This window comes from Gekko japonicus, unplaced genomic scaffold (genome assembly GCF_001447785.1).
Source record: "Gekko japonicus isolate JY-2015 unplaced genomic scaffold, Gekko_japonicus_V1.1 scaffold3336, whole genome shotgun sequence".
Taxonomy (NCBI): Eukaryota; Metazoa; Chordata; class Lepidosauria; order Squamata; family Gekkonidae; genus Gekko; species Gekko japonicus.
In genome coordinates this window covers 67,248-85,981 of record NW_015161509.1, presented here as the reverse complement: position 1 = coordinate 85,981, position 18,734 = coordinate 67,248, and the positions used below count along the sequence as shown (strand labels likewise).

At 48.9% G+C, this 18,734-nt stretch overlaps 1 protein-coding gene across 1 annotated transcript in view; it reads left to right on the top strand.

The window, feature by feature from the left end:
• Positions 1-18,734, top strand: part of CRTC1 (CREB regulated transcription coactivator 1) — a 36,766-nt gene that overhangs the window by 13,073 nt on the left and 4,959 nt on the right. Inside the window, exons 6-12 of the mRNA XM_015429237.1 lie at positions 59-153; positions 855-940; positions 2,374-2,417; positions 5,011-5,231; positions 8,453-8,589; positions 9,259-9,510; positions 11,051-11,152. Coding sequence (XP_015284723.1) covers positions 59-153; positions 855-940; positions 2,374-2,417; positions 5,011-5,231; positions 8,453-8,589; positions 9,259-9,510; positions 11,051-11,152 — 937 coding nt within the window. The remainder of the gene's footprint in view (positions 1-58; positions 154-854; positions 941-2,373; positions 2,418-5,010; positions 5,232-8,452; positions 8,590-9,258; positions 9,511-11,050; positions 11,153-18,734) is intronic.

The window sequence follows — 18,734 nt, the reverse complement described above, 5'->3', positions numbered from 1 at the left end:
ACTCCCTTTTCCATCTGGGCCAGAGTGTATAATGTTCTTCCTCCAATTTTCTCATCAGGACCAATTCGGATTCTGCCCTGCACCAGAGCACCATGGGCCCAGCTCAACCTGAATCTTTCTCGGGAGGCTCACAGGACATGCAACAGAAAAGAGGTGGCTTGACAACAACAATAGCAGTTCAGAGCTGAGTTTGGCAGCTGGTTGGGGAAGGCTGTGCTTTTGCTGTTGACTTTGGGGGCTTTCCTGACATCTGTTAAGTCTCCTCCTTTAAAAGGGCTGTTGAAACCAGAGGTCATTTCAGGGGGGGAACGCGGGGGAACACAGTTCCCCCGGGTGAGGTGCAGGGGGGTGGGCCACATGACGAAGCCCCGCCCCCTGCTTCCGGCCGCCCCGCTTCCAGCCCTCATTCAGCCAGGAGGAGGCAGGAGAAGAGGGAGGGCAAGTTGCTTTCTCCCCGCCTCTCCCCACCCCTGCCTGCCTGGGGCCAGAGAGGGCCTTCGCGGGGCTTTCTTGCACTCCCGCTGGCCTTGCAGGTCCACCGCCGGTCCCCTGATGTCAGGGGGTGTGGCATATGCTAATGAGTTATGTTAATGAGTTCCCCTAGCTCTTTTTCTACGAAATGACCCCTGGTTGAAACAGACTTGGTTTTGCAAGTGGGGTGCATGCGGATGCCGAGATTTCTGAAAGGGAAGGATCAAAGAGGAAATGTATTAGTTTTAAAAAAGCTAAAAGATGTGGTGTGGAAATCACCAATTCTGATCTGTTGGCTTCAAAAACCGGTCAAACAAATAAACTTGAACGTAAGTGTACACTTGGCGACACATATCTGAAAGGTGCTGAATTTTGTCTCCTAGTCTTACTGTTGACTGTCCCTGGCATGGAGGAAGGCACATCAGAGACGGACAAAAACCTTTCAAAGCAAGGATGGGACTCTAAGAAGGTACCACATCCAGTTTTGCTCAAACCTGGCTGCAGAAGGAATGGTTATATAGTGGTAACCGCTGTCTGTCTGTCTGTCACCTTAAGCAGAAATTAGGACCAAAAAATATTTTAAAAGACCTTACTCAGTATTATTTCTCTTATATTTGATTATTGTGCCTAGGGGAAGCTGGGATGGTGCCCAAGACTTTAGCTTGGCATGTAGGATTCAGAGACAGTGGATACATTAAGCAAACAAGAAGTTACTTGCACATGCTTAATTTGTATGATTCTGTCTTTTCTGTTTCTCGTGGGGCACTGTGTGTTTGTATGAATGTGAGAGAGCTGTGGAGGGATTTCGGAGCCAACAATATTTCTTGCTTTTAAGACTTCACAAAGCTCTGCCCTCTGCCTTTCAAGCATATCTGACCAGTCATAAGGCCTAGAATCTTGTGTGTGTTTGTTCTTTGCCTTAAATGAAAGTTGAGGCCCATGTCTTAATACCACATTGCGGAGCTTTTCTGCAGTCCTTTAAATCGCAAGCATGACACAGCCTGGATGGTGGTGGTTGTGGCTGTTGTTGCACTTGGCACTCCGTGGCATGCAAGAAGGCAGGACCCTTCCCTGAAGGGGATCCTAAGGCTAAAATTTGGTATACTAAAATTTGGTATAGTAACTGGAGGAAGCGGGGATGAACAAGGAGAAGAATCTGCATCCACTACTATTCCCTTTGTCCCATAAACCAGCGGGTGGCTGTCAGTAAACAGAGAGGAAGGCAATTGTGGTTTCCGAAAGGTCCCGGATGTCAGTGTGGCATGTGCCAGAGCCTGGTGCGGGAAAGAAGGATGTGCGCTTTCACACACACACACCCCAGCAGGCAGCTACTTTTCTCTGTGTCAAGTTCCCCTCTTTTCAGTCTCTTCTCTCTCCCCTCTCTTATCTCTTAGGTTTCCCTTCTTCCCAGAAGCCCCAGTCTTCAGCTGTTCACGCCGCTGCGAGACTATTTGTTTATGCCTATTTTACAAAAATGTATACCCCCCCTTTCTGCCCTGATAAATGCCACTGGCTCACAAATTAAAACATACATAATAAAAAACACACCTTGAATGTCATTAAACACAACCAAAAACGCATTATTAAAGCAATGAGAACCAGTTTTGAGGGTTGGGTGGGCAGGTGGTTTAATCTCGTTTTCGAATCCTGCACCTTCTGATTGATTTTTAAGTGGGTGGTGGTGGAGATAGGCCCCAGTTAGTCCACATAGCACAGTGCTTTTTTGTTTTCGACTGGAGGTGCCAAGCTCCGAAACGGGGTGGTGGTGGTGGTGTCCGCAAGTCTGCTGGGGGAAAAATGCAGCCGGCTTTCCTTCTGCCGCCATGAAACCACAGTCGTCCTCAGTTCTGCATCTGCTGCTGTGTGTCTCACGTCGGCGTGTTCTGCTCTGTTGTCTTTCAGACGGGATCCTCCAGGCCTAAATCCTGTGAAGTTCCAGGAATCAAGTATGTAAAAACAAAACAAAAAGCAATCGGAGCACATTTTGGGTTTTCTGGAAAATTGGGAATAAATGGCTTTTGTTGCTGTTTCGTTAAAAAAAGAAGAAGTGTCTCAGGCAAGCGCCTGAGGAAATGATGATGATGATGATGTAGAAGAATGGGTGTCTGAAAAAGATTAGTTCAGAAGGCAGCATCCGAACTCTCTGATGAAAAACCCCCAGATCGCAATCAGTGCTCCCTCTAAGCTGTGGAGTCTTGTGAGCAAAAATTCTACTTTGAGAGCTACTGGCATTAAAGCTGTGAGCGAGCGATTTGGCTACTGCATAAATTAGTTTGCTCTGGAGCCGTCCTTCCTGAGCTAAGATAACAAAGTGTGATCCAGAGGCTAAAAAACTGTGAGCTAGCTCACACTGACTCAGCTTAAGAGGGAACACTGATCCCAATGTCCGTCCAGCCAGTTTGGTGTAGTTGTTAAGGGCACAGACTCTAATCTGGGAGGACCAGGTTTGATTCCCCACTCCTCCACTTGCAGCTTGGGCAAGTTCTCTCAGAGGGGTTCTTGAAAAGAGCAGTTTCTGTCAGAGCTCTCTCAGCCCAACCTACCTCACAGGGTGTCTGTTGTGGGGAGGGGAAGGGGAAGGAGTTTGTAAACTGCTCTGATTGAAGCTCCGAGTGAAGGGAGATAAATCCAATCTCCTCTTCTTCTTCTTCTTTCCTCGAGGTATTAAAAGCAATGGCAGAGAGAGAGAGAGATATTGCCTCTTCTCCACTCGGGCTCAATGCCAAACATCCCACCAAACTATGACTTAATTGTGGTTCAGTGCTATGTCCAGATTGTCTGAGAAACTGGAATTAGAAGCCGCCCTGTAAACCATGGTTTGTTCCTTTTGCGGGGTGGTCCTGTTTGGCTTTGCCTCCAAAGGCCCCTGCGTCTCCAGACCTGGTGTGTGGAGGTATTTGGTCCAGGAAAGCAGACTAACAGTTCTGAGCCGCAGCTGCCAGGTGTATACTTGGAAGTTCAGTGGGTGGTTTTTGTTCTCAGCTCTTTGGTGTGGATTTAAGCTGTGGCTCCTGCAGTGTGGAGCAAACCTAATCAGTTTTCTTCCCCCCAGTGGAGTCTAAGACAAGACCTGCTGGATCAGACCAGTGGTCCTTCTAGTCCAGCATCCTGTCTCACACAGTGGCCAACCAGTTCCTCTTGAGGGCCAACAGCAGGGCATAGAGGCCAAGGCCTTCCCTGATAAGAGCATAAGAAGAGCCCTGCTGGATCAGAACAGTGGTTCCTTTAGTCCAGCATCCTGTCTCACACAGTGGCCAACCAGTTCCTCTGGAGGGCCAACAACAGGGCATAGAGGCCGAGGCCTTCCCCTGATGTTGCCTCCTGGCTCTGGGATCCAGAGGTTCAGTACCTGAATGTGGAGGTTCCTTTCAGTTGCCATGGCTAGTATCCATTGATAGATTATCCTCCATGAATCTACCTAATCCCCTTTTAAAGTCGTCTATTCCTGTGTCCATCACAAATCCTCTGGCAGCGAATTCCACAATTTACTCACTGTCTGTGTAAAGATGTATTTCCTTTTGTCCATCCTGAACCTACTGCCCATCAGCTTCATTGGATGCCCTAGTATTTTGGGAGAGGGAGACAAAGTAGACTTCTTTTGGAACCAGTTAAAAATCCTGGTTTCTCAACATTCATGGATTACTTTATTTAAACATTTCTATAGTAGGTATTTGTTGTTGTTTTAATTGCATTTTATAAGTAGTAAGCACAGGAATCTTGATACCAAAGCAGGTGATTGTTCTAGCTAGATAGCTTGCTTGTTTATATATCTAGGAAATGTATATGCCGCCTTCCAGTAGAACCTGCTCAGAGCAGCATACAAAGTAAAACACAAAAACCCCCATAAAGTGGCATAAATTCTTTAAAACTCAGATTATCAGAAACCCAGGCAGAGCATTAAAATGGGGTAAAACATTTAGCAGGTTGAAACCACTATAATGAAACAGCCCTCAAGCCGAGATGCACACTGTAAAAAGATTTAAAAACGCCAAACCTCTCGCTTGAAAAGCCTGAGCAAAAAGAAACGTTTTGGCCTGGTGCCTAAAACAGAATAGGGTAGGCACCAATGCTCTCCTCTAAGCTGTGGAGTCCTGTGAGCAAAACATCGACTTTGTGAGTCACTGGTATTAAAGTTGTGAGCGAGCGATTTGGCTGCTGCAGAAATTAGTTTGCTCTGGAGCCTGCAGGTGGTCTCGGGTGGGGGGGGGGCACAGAGAGCCGTGAGGAGGATCAAAACCGGCAGGCTGGACAAGTGCAGGAGGGAGGCTTAGTATTATCACTGGGAGTCATTGGCTCTCTAGGATGGAAAGCAGAGAAAGGTCTTTCCCAACACCTGCCACCTGAGACCCTTTTAACTGGAGGCGTCAGGGATTGCTCCAAGCCCTGGCCCCTCCAAGTGCTCTCTTCAAGAAAACTTGAATTCTGGGGGGGGGGAAGGGGTAGGAATTGCTGCAGCTCCCCAGAAGTTGCCGTCTGCATGAGAGCCACATTTCCAGCTTCCTTCCCTTCTGCTTAACGGTGCTTTCCTCTCAAACGCAGCATCTTTCCGTCGGCCGACCAGGAAAACACTACCACGCTCATCCCCGCCACTCACAACACGGGCGGCTCCCTGCCGGACCTGACAAACATCCACTTCCCTTCTCCCCTCCCGACGCCGCTGGACCCGGAAGAGTCGTCTTTCCCTTCCCTGAGCAGCTCCAACAGCACCGGGAACCTTGCCGCCAACCTGACGCACATGGGCATCGGCACAGCCAATCAGGGTAAGCGGATGGCTGGATGGCAAAGTGGTGCCCCGAGAAGGTTCTCGCAGTGTCGTTCCTCGTCCCAGGTTTGTGGCCCCGGGATGCCCTTTCCAGTCCCAGCCAGCTGCCTTTTGCGGTATTTAGGAAGGGAGCTAGTATGGTGTAGTGGTTAAGATCGTGGGCTCTAATCTGGGAGGCCCGGGTTTGGTTCCCCACTCCTCCACATGCAGCTGCTGGCGTGACCTTGGGTCAGTCACAACTTCTTTCAGAGCTGTTCTCTCAAGGGCAGTCCTCAAGAGAGCTCTCTCAGCCCCACCTACCTCACAGGGTGTCTGTTGTGGGGAGGGGAAGGGAAAGGGGATTGTACGCCGCTCTGAGATTCCTTTGGGTCGTGAAGGGCAGGGTATAGATCCAATCTCTTCCTCCTCCTCCTCCTCCGCCATACCAGGCATTGATTCCTGTGTGTTTTTTGAGAGGGCCCAGAATATTTTGTGGTAGCCGTACTGGCCTCAGTTCTGTCAATTTCCCAGTCCAAGAAGCCCCAAAGCAGAAGGCCGATTCAGACAGTCACAAGCTGGATCCCTTTCAACCATCCCATTGTTGAAACAGCTCTAACTACACTTGACTGCCGTCTTAAAGCGCCACCTGAGCAGTGAGGCAGGGTTTCAGCAAGCCGGTGGTTCTTCAATGGGACCGGGGGAAACTGAGGCAGGCTGACACCGTGGAATCTGATAGCTGTTCAGACCTTTCTCTCCTCCCCTGCCTGGACAGATTCCAGGAAGCGAACGCACGTGAACCTACTTGCTACCGAGTCGGACTCCTGGACTGCCAAGTTCAGTATCGCCTGCTTAGTGTGGCAGCCACTCTCCAGGGTCCCAACCAATGTTCCCTCTAAGCTGTGGAGTCTTGTGAGCAAAAATTCCCGTTTGTGAGCAACTGGCATTAAAGTTGTGAGCGAACGATTTGGCTGCTGCATAAATTAGTTTGCTCTGGAGCCCTCCTTCCTGAGCTAAGACAAAAATGTGTGAGCTGGAGGCGAAAAAACTGAGCTAGCTCACACTAACTCAGCTTAGAGGGAACACTGGCAGGTAGTCTTTCGCATCCCCCGTGACTCGATGATTTTCAATGATAATGCCGGGGGGATTGAACCTTGGTCCTTCTACATGCCAAGCAGATGACCTGGCATTGAATGACACAGTCTCTCCCTCTTGTAAGCAAAGCCCTTGACAGTGGATGGGAAGCATCAGAAGACCATAGAAGTCAAACTGAGGTGGAGTCTATGCCTTCCGGTTGGGAAAATTTTCAGCTGCAGTGCCCCAGGGAGTTTTTGAACACATCCCCCCCCGCCGTAGAACGGGGGGGGGGGGGCGGGTCCCCAACCTGAGCCTGCAGGCATATTTGGAATCCTGATAAAACGGTAGTGGGCACAGCTATAAAATGGCTCCCGTGGGAGGCGGAGCCAAGCACACACAGGAAGCCCAAGTTGCAGAGGAGAAGAGGGGTAATTAAGTATATACCGGGGGGCCACTTCCTCACTGTCATTTTTGTCACTCTTTTCCAAAAAACACTAGGCGGGTGCCAGGAAAGGTATTGGCAGGCACCGCATCAGGCACCCCCCGCTGTGCAGTCTTGAACATCCCTGTATCTTTTTCAGTCTTCTTTGTCCCGCTGCTCCAATAGAGCCTAAAGGAAAGGGCTGCTCTTACTATAGACAGCCTCTTGTGTCCCAGATGTTGCCCACAATGCAACGCTCCCTCTAAGCTGTGGAGTTTTCGTGAGCAAAAATTCTTCTTTGTGAGCTCCTGGCATGAAAGTCGCGAGCGAGTGATTCGGCGACCGCATCAATCGGTTTGCTCTGGAGCCCTCCTTCCTGGAGCCAGTTTGGTGTAGCGGTTAAGTGCGCGGACTCTGATCTGGGAGAACCAGGTTTGACTCCCCACTCCTCCACTTGCACCTGCTGGATGACCTTGGGCAAGCCATAGTTCTGTCAGAGCTGTTCTTGAAAAAGAGCCGTTTCTGTCTGAGCTCTCTCAGCCCCACCTCCCACACAGGGTGTCTGTGGTGGGGAGGGAAAGGGAAAGGAGTTTGTAAGCCGCTCTGAGACACCTTCGGGTAGTGAAGGGCGAGGTATAAATCCAGTCTCTTCCTCTCTTCCTCTTCTTATAACAGAGGTCCCCAACCCTTTTGAGCCTTTGGGCTGTCTTGGAATTCTGGCCCAGAATTCCAAGACTGCGTGTGAAGGGCGCAGCTGCAAAACGGCTGCCGCAAAACGGCTGCCACGGGAGGCGGAGCGAGTGCAAAAAAGGCTGTCGTGGCCGATGTTCCCTCTAACCTGTGGAGTCTTGTGAGCAAACATTCTACTTTGTGAGCTACTGGCATTCAAGCTGTGAGTGAGCGATTTGGCGACTGTATAAACTAGTTTGCTCTGGAGCCATCCTTCCTGAGCTAAGACAAAAATGTGTGAGCCGGAGGCTAAAAAACTCTGAGCTGGCTCACTAACTCAGCTTAGAGGGAACATTGCCCATAACTGTGTTGCCCTCACAGATGTGAAGAGATTGTGCAGCCGTGCCTCGGTTGCAGACCCGCCTTCATGTAGCCAGCTTGCTTAAGAGAACACCCGGACGCTTGCCTGAATGGTACCCGGACTCAACTGGCAAGCATCCTCCTCGCAAGAAAGTGAGGGGAGGAACTCAGTTTTGCACCGGATCTCCCTGCTCTGTCCAAGGGCCATAGCGTGGTGAAGGCAGCCAGATGGCGGCTTGGTGTATTTTCCTGGTACCGTTCTTCCAGCATCCCGGAGTTCCAGAGATGCTGCATGGTGCCAAGTTTTCGCCTGTACTCGTCCCCCAACTCTGCCACTCATTTTTAAAATGTATCCAGACCATACATATATGCTGGAGGGGAAGTACCGTACAATGTACGTGCATATTTAACTGTAAATCTATACCCATCCTCAGTCCTAAGCCAGCTGTCCTTGAGCGCACTCTGTCTGGTACCCTCCCTAATCACCATCGTGATTCTTCGCTGTTCCAAGGGTCCAGAAACTCGACGCGTTCGTCAAAAAGTTGCAAATGGAGACCGCCGGGTTTTAGTCATGTGGCTTCTGGGTGAATGCACAGGTGTGGGGATGGATGGGGGTGGGTGGGTAGTCGGTTAGTGCCTGCGAGACGCGACCCGAACAAAGCCACTTTAGAATTGCACTCAGAGAGTTGAAAGAAGCCTTCCTCTGTTGGCAACAGGCATGACGACGACACAGGCTTCTTCTCAGCAGCACCGGCAGCCAAACGTCAGCCCCCTTTCGTTGAACACGGACTCCAGGAGGCCCCAATCCCAGCAGGTCTCTCCCACGCTCTCGCCTCTATCGCCGATCACTCAGGTAAGCTGCGGAGGCCCTGTACGCCTACCCACAGGCCTCCCTTAGTTGAGCACTCGTCTGGCCTGGTGGGGGGGGGGGTGAAGCCAATGTGGCCGCACCTTTCCGCTTTGCAGCTGGTGGCAGCGATTGCCGTTTTAAAGCTGTAAACATATAAACCCAAACTGCCCATTTGGAAAAAGCTGCCACAGGAAACAGTTTCGCTCAAGTCCTGCGAAGCGTCCTCCCCCTCCCCCCAGGCTCTCGCAGGACTCTCTCAGAGCTGCCGAAGAGAGAGTGCCTCCTGATTACCATATCGAGGGGGCTTGTTCCATAAGGGGGGGTTATTACGGTAACGGGAAGGGTTCTAGCAGCTGGCGAGTGAGCCGTCGGGGGGAGGGGGGAGATTCTGAACATGACAGCCGGCAATCGACCAGAATGCGTCCCTGCCTCCGCCCCCAATAGGCCCCAGTGAGGCAAGGAGTAGGGCGGCCAATGTGTGCCTGCCTTGATTTGGGCCCCCTTGTGTCTGATGGGGGGCGGTGTGTCTCCAGTAGAGGACCCCCCCCTCCTTTTGGGTGATAGGCTTTCGTAGTGAAGCACCAGCATCAAACTCTGCCCCCCAAGAATATCAGTCCTCTGTCCTTGCAATAGGGTTTGTGCCCAGGCAATCTTTGTCTTTTCCCCATCAAGGCCGTGGCGATGGATGCTCTCTCCCTGGAACAGCAGCTTCCGCCATATCCTTTCTTCACCCAAACGAGCGCGCAGCAGCAGCAGCAGCCCCAAGTGGCCAGCTCCCTCCCGCCAAACACCCCTCTGATGCAGACCTCCGGCTTACAGAGAGGAGTGCAGCTCCCGCCGCTCACGGTCACTGTCCCCTCCACAATCCCACAGTCTCCGCCAGGCAGCCAGACCCAGACTTCAATGGGAATAGACATCAGCTCGGTAAGCTTGAAAGGGCGGGGAAGTCTGGAACTAGAACAGTTCCTGTCCCCGCAGGTCCCGGCACCGGTCGAGATTTCCTTGTGTAATCTTTGAGCAGAGCGTTGGGCGCAGAAAATGGTCAAGGTTTCAAGAGCCGCGGCTTTCCCTCAGTGGACTCTGCAAAATGCAGTCTCTGGGAGTGGGTTGGGATTTCTGTGAAGGGAGCGGGGAAGTCTCTAAGGGCGAACTCCAGTCCCCAAGATACTTAGCTGGAAAGCCTGACTTTGCCAAGCAGGTCTTAGGAGTGGGTTGACATGAGCAGCGGTCACAGGTTTGCTGCCTGTATTCTCTCGTTCCAGTCAGTTTGAGCTCCCTGGAGTCCAGAATGGCTGTTCTGTCTCCTTCACTTTCCTTGGATAAAAGGCCTTTCTTTTTTTAACGCCCAGGGTGTTTAAAATTAAGGACCTGAGGTATGAAGCCACTGTCCACAGCCTCCACTGCACATCTTGTGTCCTGTCAGGCAGTTGCCCAGCTGTGGAAGAACAGCGCAGGGAGGGGTCTCCCTCAGAGCCAGGCTGCCCCCCGACCTAAGCTGGAAGGGTCTGCTCTCCGACTCGGTGCCCTTGAGGTCACGGGATGGCTCGGGAGAAGGCAGCCAGGTCTTCCAGCCATGTGGCTCCGTGTGGCTCATCTGCCCATTTGAACATTGATGGGCAAAAGGATGACTTCTGGTGTTTTAAAGTAGCAGCTCTGTGTATCCTGTGCTGAGAGACAGAAGCCCTGAGGTTGTCAGTCAGGGGAATCTTAGCTAGTGTAACCCATCCACACTTCGACTAGTCTGTTGATGCGAACTCTTTGTCCATAGACGATGTCTTTGTCCATAAACAAAACTGTTGGTCTGAAGGAAAGGACGTTCTTGGGGGGGGGGGTTTGTTTTTTTTTTTAAAGATTTTTGTCTAATGAGAATTTACGGAGCAGTTTACAAAAATTTAAACCAGAGCCCTGGCTGACAGCTTAAAAGCAGCAAGGGAATAAAAGACCTGTTCACCAAGAGCACACAGAGAGAAGATTTTACTTGACTTTCAAAGGGTATCCGGGAAGGAATCAAATGGAAGTTTTCAGAGAGGATGTTGCTCAGACCTGGGGCTACAACAGAAAAGGCCCCGCTTCTCGTGCATGTCAGTCTTGCTTCCATAAGGTGGAAAACAAAAAGAGGACCCCACTGACAGACCTTACACATGGGGGGGGGCGCTGTATGGGAAGAGGCATTCCCTCAGGTCATTGGGATCTGGGCCTAAAGTGAGAATGACTTCTCCGTGTGGCATTCCTTTTTGTCCATGACCTCTCAGGGCATTGTGAACGGTACTAGCTCTGCTGGGTTCGTTGCAGACTTTTCTCCCCAGTTCCTCCTTCCCCCCCCTCCCGGTCTCTCTCCTTTCTGCCCCCCGCCCCCCAGCCATGGCCATCCATCCATGAAAGAAACCAGTGATTTTTTTTTTTTGGTTGGTTCTCTTCTTTTCCTCCTCTGCCCTGTGGTCTCTAACGCTGTGTCCTTCTGTAGGGGTCTCTCCAGCAGTACCGCAGCAATGCCGGCTCCCCGGCCAACCAGTCTCCCACCTCTCCTGTCTCCAATCAAGCTTTTTCTCCTGGCAGCTCCCCCCAAGTAAGGGACTGTGCACTTTTCTTTGGCTTCTTTGCTGCTCATTCTCCTTTTTTTCTGCTTGATTTTTCCACCGTTGGCTTTTTGAATGTCTTTGGCTAACTGTTTTCTTTTATAATATATGTATGCACTCTCACGCACCATATACACAGACGTAGCCAGTGGGGCCATGCCTATGTTTAAAAAGAAACTAATTTATGATGAAGGATAAAATAGGTACGTGCACACACATGGAGCTGCCTGATACTGAGTCAGTGTACAGAAATGAAGGTCACAGACAGCTACATACAACGGTAAGGTAAAGATCACAACCGCTGTTAATAATGCGCTATATTATATTTGCAAACAGATAAACTACAGTCAATAAATATTCATAGTCTCCTTAAGAATAGTCCCTAGGAAAATTCTTCAACAATAGTAGACAAGTAGCAAGGATTGCAAATGTAGACAAGTAGAAAGGGTTGACGAAACTCCCCGGAGTACGTTTCCATTTCGTGATATCACTTCTTCTGAACAACATCAACTCAAACACCGTGGTGTCTTCTGTTATTTCATCATGGTGTCAATCATTCAGGAAACATTTAAACAAATCCTAATTCCTTATACATGATAATTTTCAAATGCTGGGCATGTACAAGGATTTAGGATTTGTCTAAATGTTTCCTGAATGATTGCAACCATGATGAAATAACAGAAGACACCACAGTGTTCGAGTTGATGTTGTTCGGAAGAAGTGATATCACAAAACGGAAACGTACTCCGGGGAGTTTCGTCAACCCTTTCTACTTGTCTACATTTGCCACTTGTCTACAATTGTTGAAGAATTTTCCTGGGGACTATTCTTAAGGAGACAATGACTGTAGTTTATCTGTTTGCAAATATAATATAGCGCATTATTAACAGCGGTTGTGATCCTTACCTTAGCGTGATACTAAACCAGGCCATTGGTCCTTTAGACCATTGGTCCATCTATTCAGACTGGCAGTGGCTCTCCAGGGTTTCAGGCAGAGCTCTTTTCCATCCCCTGCTGCCTGGACCTTTTACGTGGAGATGCCAGGGACTGAACCTGGGACCTTCTGTATGCCAAGCAGATGCTATACCATTGAGCAATGGCCCCTCCCATAAAGTGGACACCTTGAGCTACCCTGTGCTGCATCGGAATCCAGGAAGGTCAGTATTGCTCATAGGGATGGGCACAAACTGGGAAAATGTGGTTTTGTTCGTGGTTTGTGGCTGAACCACAAAGTGAGATATGAAAACAATATGTACAGGTGCGTGCTAGAGGCCCACAGAACAATACGACAGCAATGAGACTTTATTAGTATTTATTACAAGACACTTAATATAGTCTCATTTGTTGTCGTATTGTTCCGTGGGCATCTAGCACACATCTGTATATATTGTTTTCATACCTGACTGTTTTGGGACTGTGTGTTATTCCTTTGGATTGAACCACAAAGTGAGCTTAGAGGCTCGTTCATGAACCAAACCAGTTTGTGCCGTTCACTGCCCTGCAAATCCCACTGAAAGGGACTGCAGTTTTAAACAGGGTTTGCAGAAAGCCCGGAAAAAGAAGCTGAGCAGCGGGGAGCAGCTTGCTGTCTTTTAAAGGGACTATAGAAGACAGCCCATAAGAGCTATGTGGCGAGAGTTTTATGCATTCATTCATTCATTCATTTGATTCAACCGCAGAAGACAGCCGCTCAGCTGTTTTTGCAGTTTTCACAGGGAACAGAAAGCAGGTTTAAAGGGACTCAGTCTCTTTAAACCCCCACTTTCTGCAGCATCCACGAACTGCTCTGGAAGTTTGTGATGGTGAACCTGTCACAGACTTTTGTTCATGAATCACGAACAGGGCAGAATTCGTCACGAATTTTGCTTCATGGTTCGGTTTGTGCCCATCCTTAATTGCTTACTCAAACTAGCAGCAGCTTTCCAGTGTCTCGAGCAAAGGTGTTTCATTCTGTTGTAAGCCACCCTGAGCCCTACCTGTAAGGAGGGACGGCCTAGCAAATCTAATTTAATAAAACAAATTACTAAATAATAAACATCACCTACTTCCCAGCCCTTTTAACTGGAGTTGCCGGGGATGGAACTTGGGACCTTCTGCGTACAAAGCAGAGGCTCTTCCACTGAGCCTTAGCCCCCTCCTGAAGTTACAGATATTGGTATAGCTAAATATGTAGACATAGCTGGGCTTGACCATAGGGGTGGTTTATCCTGGATGAGCAGTCTTCAATTCATGGCTCAGTTTCCTCAGATTGTCACAGAACCCTTTTAGGGTGACGTGGCAGGGGACTTTTTGGAAGGACCTGCTCCTAGTGCACATTCATAGAGCTCAAAGGGTGCTGTGTCTCCTGTCCTCCTTTGCCCACGCACCAAGAGGAGCAGCAGGATAGTGACACAAGGTCATTCAGTGATCAGATAAACTTTCCTGATACTGAATCAGACCCTTGGTCCATAGAGGACAGTCTTGTGCATTCATACTGGCAGCAGCTCCTCAGGGCCTTAGGCAGAGGTGCTTTGCATCACCTGCCCCCTGATTAATGGGAGATGCGGGGGATTGAATTTGGGACTTTCTGAATGCCACACAGATGATCTTGAGTAAGCTGTAGCCTATCCAATAGTAGAGAGGATTCCTCCAGGGATCTGCCTTGTGTTTGCCATCCCCAGCTCTTTTGGCTGGTGGCCATGGTCCTGGCCTTGATACTACTGAGACTATAACTCTGGGGCCTCCTCTTTCTGTCATGTGACTGTGATGTCTTGGCTTCATTCCATGTTCAAGTAGCCCCACGCTGCTGCCTGAGGACTAAAGGTGGCTCCCAGGTCTAAGAATATTGAAGTCCCACTGTTCTAGATTATATGTTGTTGATGGCTAGTATATTCTTGAAACTGCATAGTATGCATTGTTACCTTGTGGAACTCACTGCCACATGGTACGGCGGTGGTCCACTCGTTTTGATGGCACAAAATGAAGTCATGCAGGCTTTCATGGAGGCTAGAGATCTTGAAGGCTGTTGGCTATGATTGTTAAATGAAGTGTCTGGGTTCAGAGGCCATATACGGTGCTCTCATGGTTCCCATTTGGTTTGTGGAGGCACAGTGTAAAGGAGGTTGCATGCGGTTACGAGAGAAACTGTAAAGGGTGGTAAGGCAAGGCAGTACAACAGGATGCAAATGGGTCTAATCAGAGAGTCTGTACAGGTGTGCTACCTTCCTCAGATCAGGAAGTGACCCCGGGGAGCAGTATAAGTCTATAAATAAATAAATAAACCTCTGGGTTTCATTCATTTGTTGTATATTGGCTGGCCTGAGGAACAGTGTGACCTTTGAAATTTTCTTTAATTGTGGAGCTGCGGTGGCTCAAGTGGTTAAGATGCTGAACTGCAGGCTGTGGAAGGTCGGTAGTTCGAGACCCGAGTGTGCCACATGACGGAGTGAGCTCCCGTCTCTAGTTCCAGCTCCTGCCAACCTAGCAGTTCGAAAGCAAGAAATTGCAGGTAGATAAATAGGTACCACTTCAGTGGGAAGGTAACAGCGTTCAGTGCGCCTTGGTGTTTAGTCATGCCGGCCACATGACCACGGAAATGTCTTCGGACAGCGCTGGCTCTTTGACTTTGAAACGGAGATGAGCACCGCAACCCTAAAGTCGGATTCGACTGGCTTTCGAGCAAGGGAACCTTTGCCTTTTTAACAATTCTTTGGGTTTGAAGTAGTGCTTTAGTTAGCATAGCCGAAGCCATTTTAACGTACCCCTTATCTTGTTGGTTCTTCCTTCCTGTAAGGTAGGCCTGCATTGTAATTTCCACGTGATTGTCTTCTCAGTCCCTCCCTTGATAGTTTCCCAGAAGCGAGCACAAAAAGTTTGCTTGAGCGCTCCCTTGTCACCTTTGTTTAAGGTGGCTGCAGGGTTTGGAGCTCACAAGTGGGAAGGAATCATCCTCCCCCACTGCCCAGTGAATGTTGCCTACCATTTGAATGGGGGGGGGGACGACGACTGTATTTCGAGAATTCCGTTAGATCCATTCTCTTAGAGGCGGTGCCTTCTTCCAGCACAAGGTGCCTTTGCCTCCCGCAAGACTCTTGCAGATTCTTTGAGCCCGAATAAAATGCCGTGGTGAGCAGAATAGATTTGTGGGAGCCAGCCAAAGTGGGTATTGGGTGCGGGGCAGGGGTAACAGTAGGCATCACAGCGAGGATGACATTTAGGATTTTCTTTAGGGTGATGTTTTGGGCTCGTCAGTTCAGAGATAATTGAGGGAATGGAGCGCTTCTCCCATAATACTAGAAAGCGGGATCACCCCGTGACATTCCTGGGCAATAGATTCCGGAAGTCCTTCACGCCTCAGATAGTTAACCTATGAAACACAAAGCCACTAGCTTGGTGGTAGAAAGTGCTGTCAATTTTTTTTTTTTAACCAGAACATTTTATTCGTATTCAACCATAATGTGTAACAACAAACAACAAGAGTTACAGAAATCCACTTATCCTACCAATGCAATCAAATATACAATCAAAGAGAGGTTCCACGAAACAAAGCCATAAAGGTCATAGAAACATTAACCCAATAGCAACAACTTATACTTTGCATTGTAAATAGTGCCGTCAAATCACAGCTGATTTATGGCGACCCCCGTTTCCAAAGCAAGAGACGTTTAGAGGTGGTTTGCCATTGCCTGCCTCCCCATGGTCACTCTGGCCTTTGGTCTTCTGCCCAAGTACTAGCCAGGAGTGACCCCGCTTAGCTCCCGAGAGCTGACAAGATTGGGCTAGCCCAAGCCATCCAGGGAAGAGTGCCTCCAGTGGTTGGGGGGGGGGGGATAGACATTCATGATCCCATTAGTGGCTGTCAGTCATACTTGATAACAGAGCCCCTGTCTTCATCAGTGGAGGGCTGTGCGTTGGGCAGCAGCACCTTGTGCAGTGGCCCCCAAGAAGACGGGAGGGGGAGTCACATGCCCCACCTGTGAGAGTAATGGGGGGGCGGTGGCGGCAGATCTGAGCAGGTAAAGAAATAGGGGGTAGAGAAGTGAGCTGCCCCATGTGCCGGAAGAGGAGGTCTTCTTCATGGCTTTGCCCTCCGTAGAGCGCCTCTCAAGCTCAGTGTGATGCGGAAGATCGCGGTGCTCTTCTCCTGAACTTGGAGACGGGAGAAGAATATGGCCACTCGTGCCAGACCTTGTGCTGTTCAACTGTCAGGGCTTGTCTGTCTCCCACTATCGGTGTCTCTTGCCAGTAAGTGAAGATTTTTTTTTTGTCTTGTCTGGCATATCCCCCAGTAACAGTTCTCGGCCCTCCCACTAGTGTTGCCTATGTGTTTTCAATTGCGCTTTATCATATTCACTGTATTTTAATTGTTTAAATGTTTTAACACTTCATGTATTCACCGTTCCTTTGAAAAGTGGTGTTGGGGGAGAGTTCTGTGGATCCCGTGGACTGCCCAATTGTAAAAAGAAGTGGCTTCTAGATCAAATCAAGCCCGAACTGTCCCTAGAAGCTAAAATAACTAAACTGAGGCTATCGTACTTTGGTCACATTAGGCAAAGACGAGAGTCATTGGAAAAGACAATCACGCTAGGAAAAGTTGAAGGCAGCAGGAAAAGAGGAGGACCAGACACGAGATGGATGGACTGTTCAAGATAGGACGCTTTGGAGGACATAAATTCACAGGGTTGCCATGAGTCGGGAGCGACTTGACGGCACTTAACACACACGTTTGCCACCTCGTGGACCCTGGTTGAGTGGAAAGGCTCCTACACAACAGACACGCCCCACTCACCTACTTTTTGACCACTCGAGTCAATTCTTTTGCTGGAGACGGCTGCCGCTGGGTTGGGTCTTGAAGAGCAAGGCACTTTATTTTGGTGTACAGTTTGGTGTAGTGGTTAAGTGCACTGACTCTAATCTGGGAGAACCGGGTTTGATTCCCCACTCCTCCACTTGCAGCTGCTGGATGACCTTGGGCAAGCTATAGTTCTATCAGAGCTGTTCCCTCAAGGACAGTTCTGAAAAGAGCTCTCTCAGCCCCACCTACCTCACAGGGTGTCTGTTGTGGGAAGGGAAAGGAGTTTGTAAGCCACTCTGAGTGAAGGGCGGGATATAATCACAAGGTATAGATAGGAACTGTCAGTCTGGGGCAAGTGATGCACTGTAATTCTTAGTGCTTGGGGGGAGCAACAGTGGGAGGGCCTGTAGTGTCCTGGCCCCACTGCTGGACCTCCTGATGGCACCTGGTATTTTTGGCCACTGTGTGATACAGAGTGTTGGACTGGATGGGCCATGGGCCTGATCCAACACTGGCTTCTCTTATATTCTTATGGATAAACATATGAAGCAGAGGTCCAAGAGTAGCTATTAGCCACAAGGTATAGATAGGAACTCTTGGTCTGGGGCAAGGGTTGCTCTGTATTTTTGGTGCTTGGGGGGGTCAACAGTGGGAGGGCTTCTAGTGTCCTGGCCCCACTGCTGGACCTCCTGATGGCACCTGGTATTTTTGGCCACTGTGTGACGGAGTGTTGGACTGGATGGGCCATTGGCCTGATCCAACATTGGCTTTCCTTATGTTCTTATGTTCTTATCTGATGGCCTCTGACCTCTTTCTAGAATAAAACATTGGGCTGGATCCCCCGGGCTGGTTTGCAGCCATATTTGCCCCGCTCTGTTGCTAACAGAAGACAGCAAAACCGACACAAAAGGCGCTGTAACTCTGGAAGTGTTAACTGTGGTAGAAGCCAGCAGAGGAGCCGGTCTTGGACTCGATTGCTGAAGCAGCAAAAAATCTGTTAATATTCTTGCCGAGCTTAACAGCTAGAGAGGGTATTAAGCAGTTCATTTGGGATTTCCAAAGGGAAAGTGTGTGCGTGTGTGCAATCTGCCGTTCTGCTGTGTTCAGACTAGAGATGTGAAGGCCCGGGGGGGAAAAAATGGAAAAATTAGGAGGGAAACCAGTTTTTCCCCATTTTTTTCCTGAAGCCTTTTTGATTTTCCAAAAAATTGGAAAAATTGAAAAAAGAAAAAAAAATGATTATGGAACGTTTTATTTTAACATGATGAATAAAATATTTTAGGACAAGGTGTTCAAATATTTTACAAATCATTTCTAATATATATATTAGATTGATCTAATTTCTGTGCACTGAGGACAAGCAAGTTCTAGGTTACAAACTGAACCCTCCAATGCAAGAACAAGATGCATTTCTTCCTTTAGGAGGTGCGATTGTCAGAAGAAAATTAAAAAGTTTCAGTTTTGTTTTTGCATGTGGGTGGGTATTCTCTTTGAAATAATTGTTTGGATACACTATATTTTTAATATGCTAGTTGTGATAATTTCATGCCAAGTAAAAATGTCCATAGTCATATTTTATGTTCCTAAAGTAACAGAATGACTTTCAATCTAGAAAAGACAAAATAAATGCTAATGTAGCATTTTTTTCAGTTTGTCCGAAAATTTCCGTTTTCTCCCAAAAAAAACCAGGAAAAAACTGGGTTTTTTTCCGAGCTTCAACATTTCTGGAAATTTTACATCTCTAGTTCAGACTGCTTATTCTTGAGGAAGGGGTGGTGGTTCAGTGCACGTAAATCTGG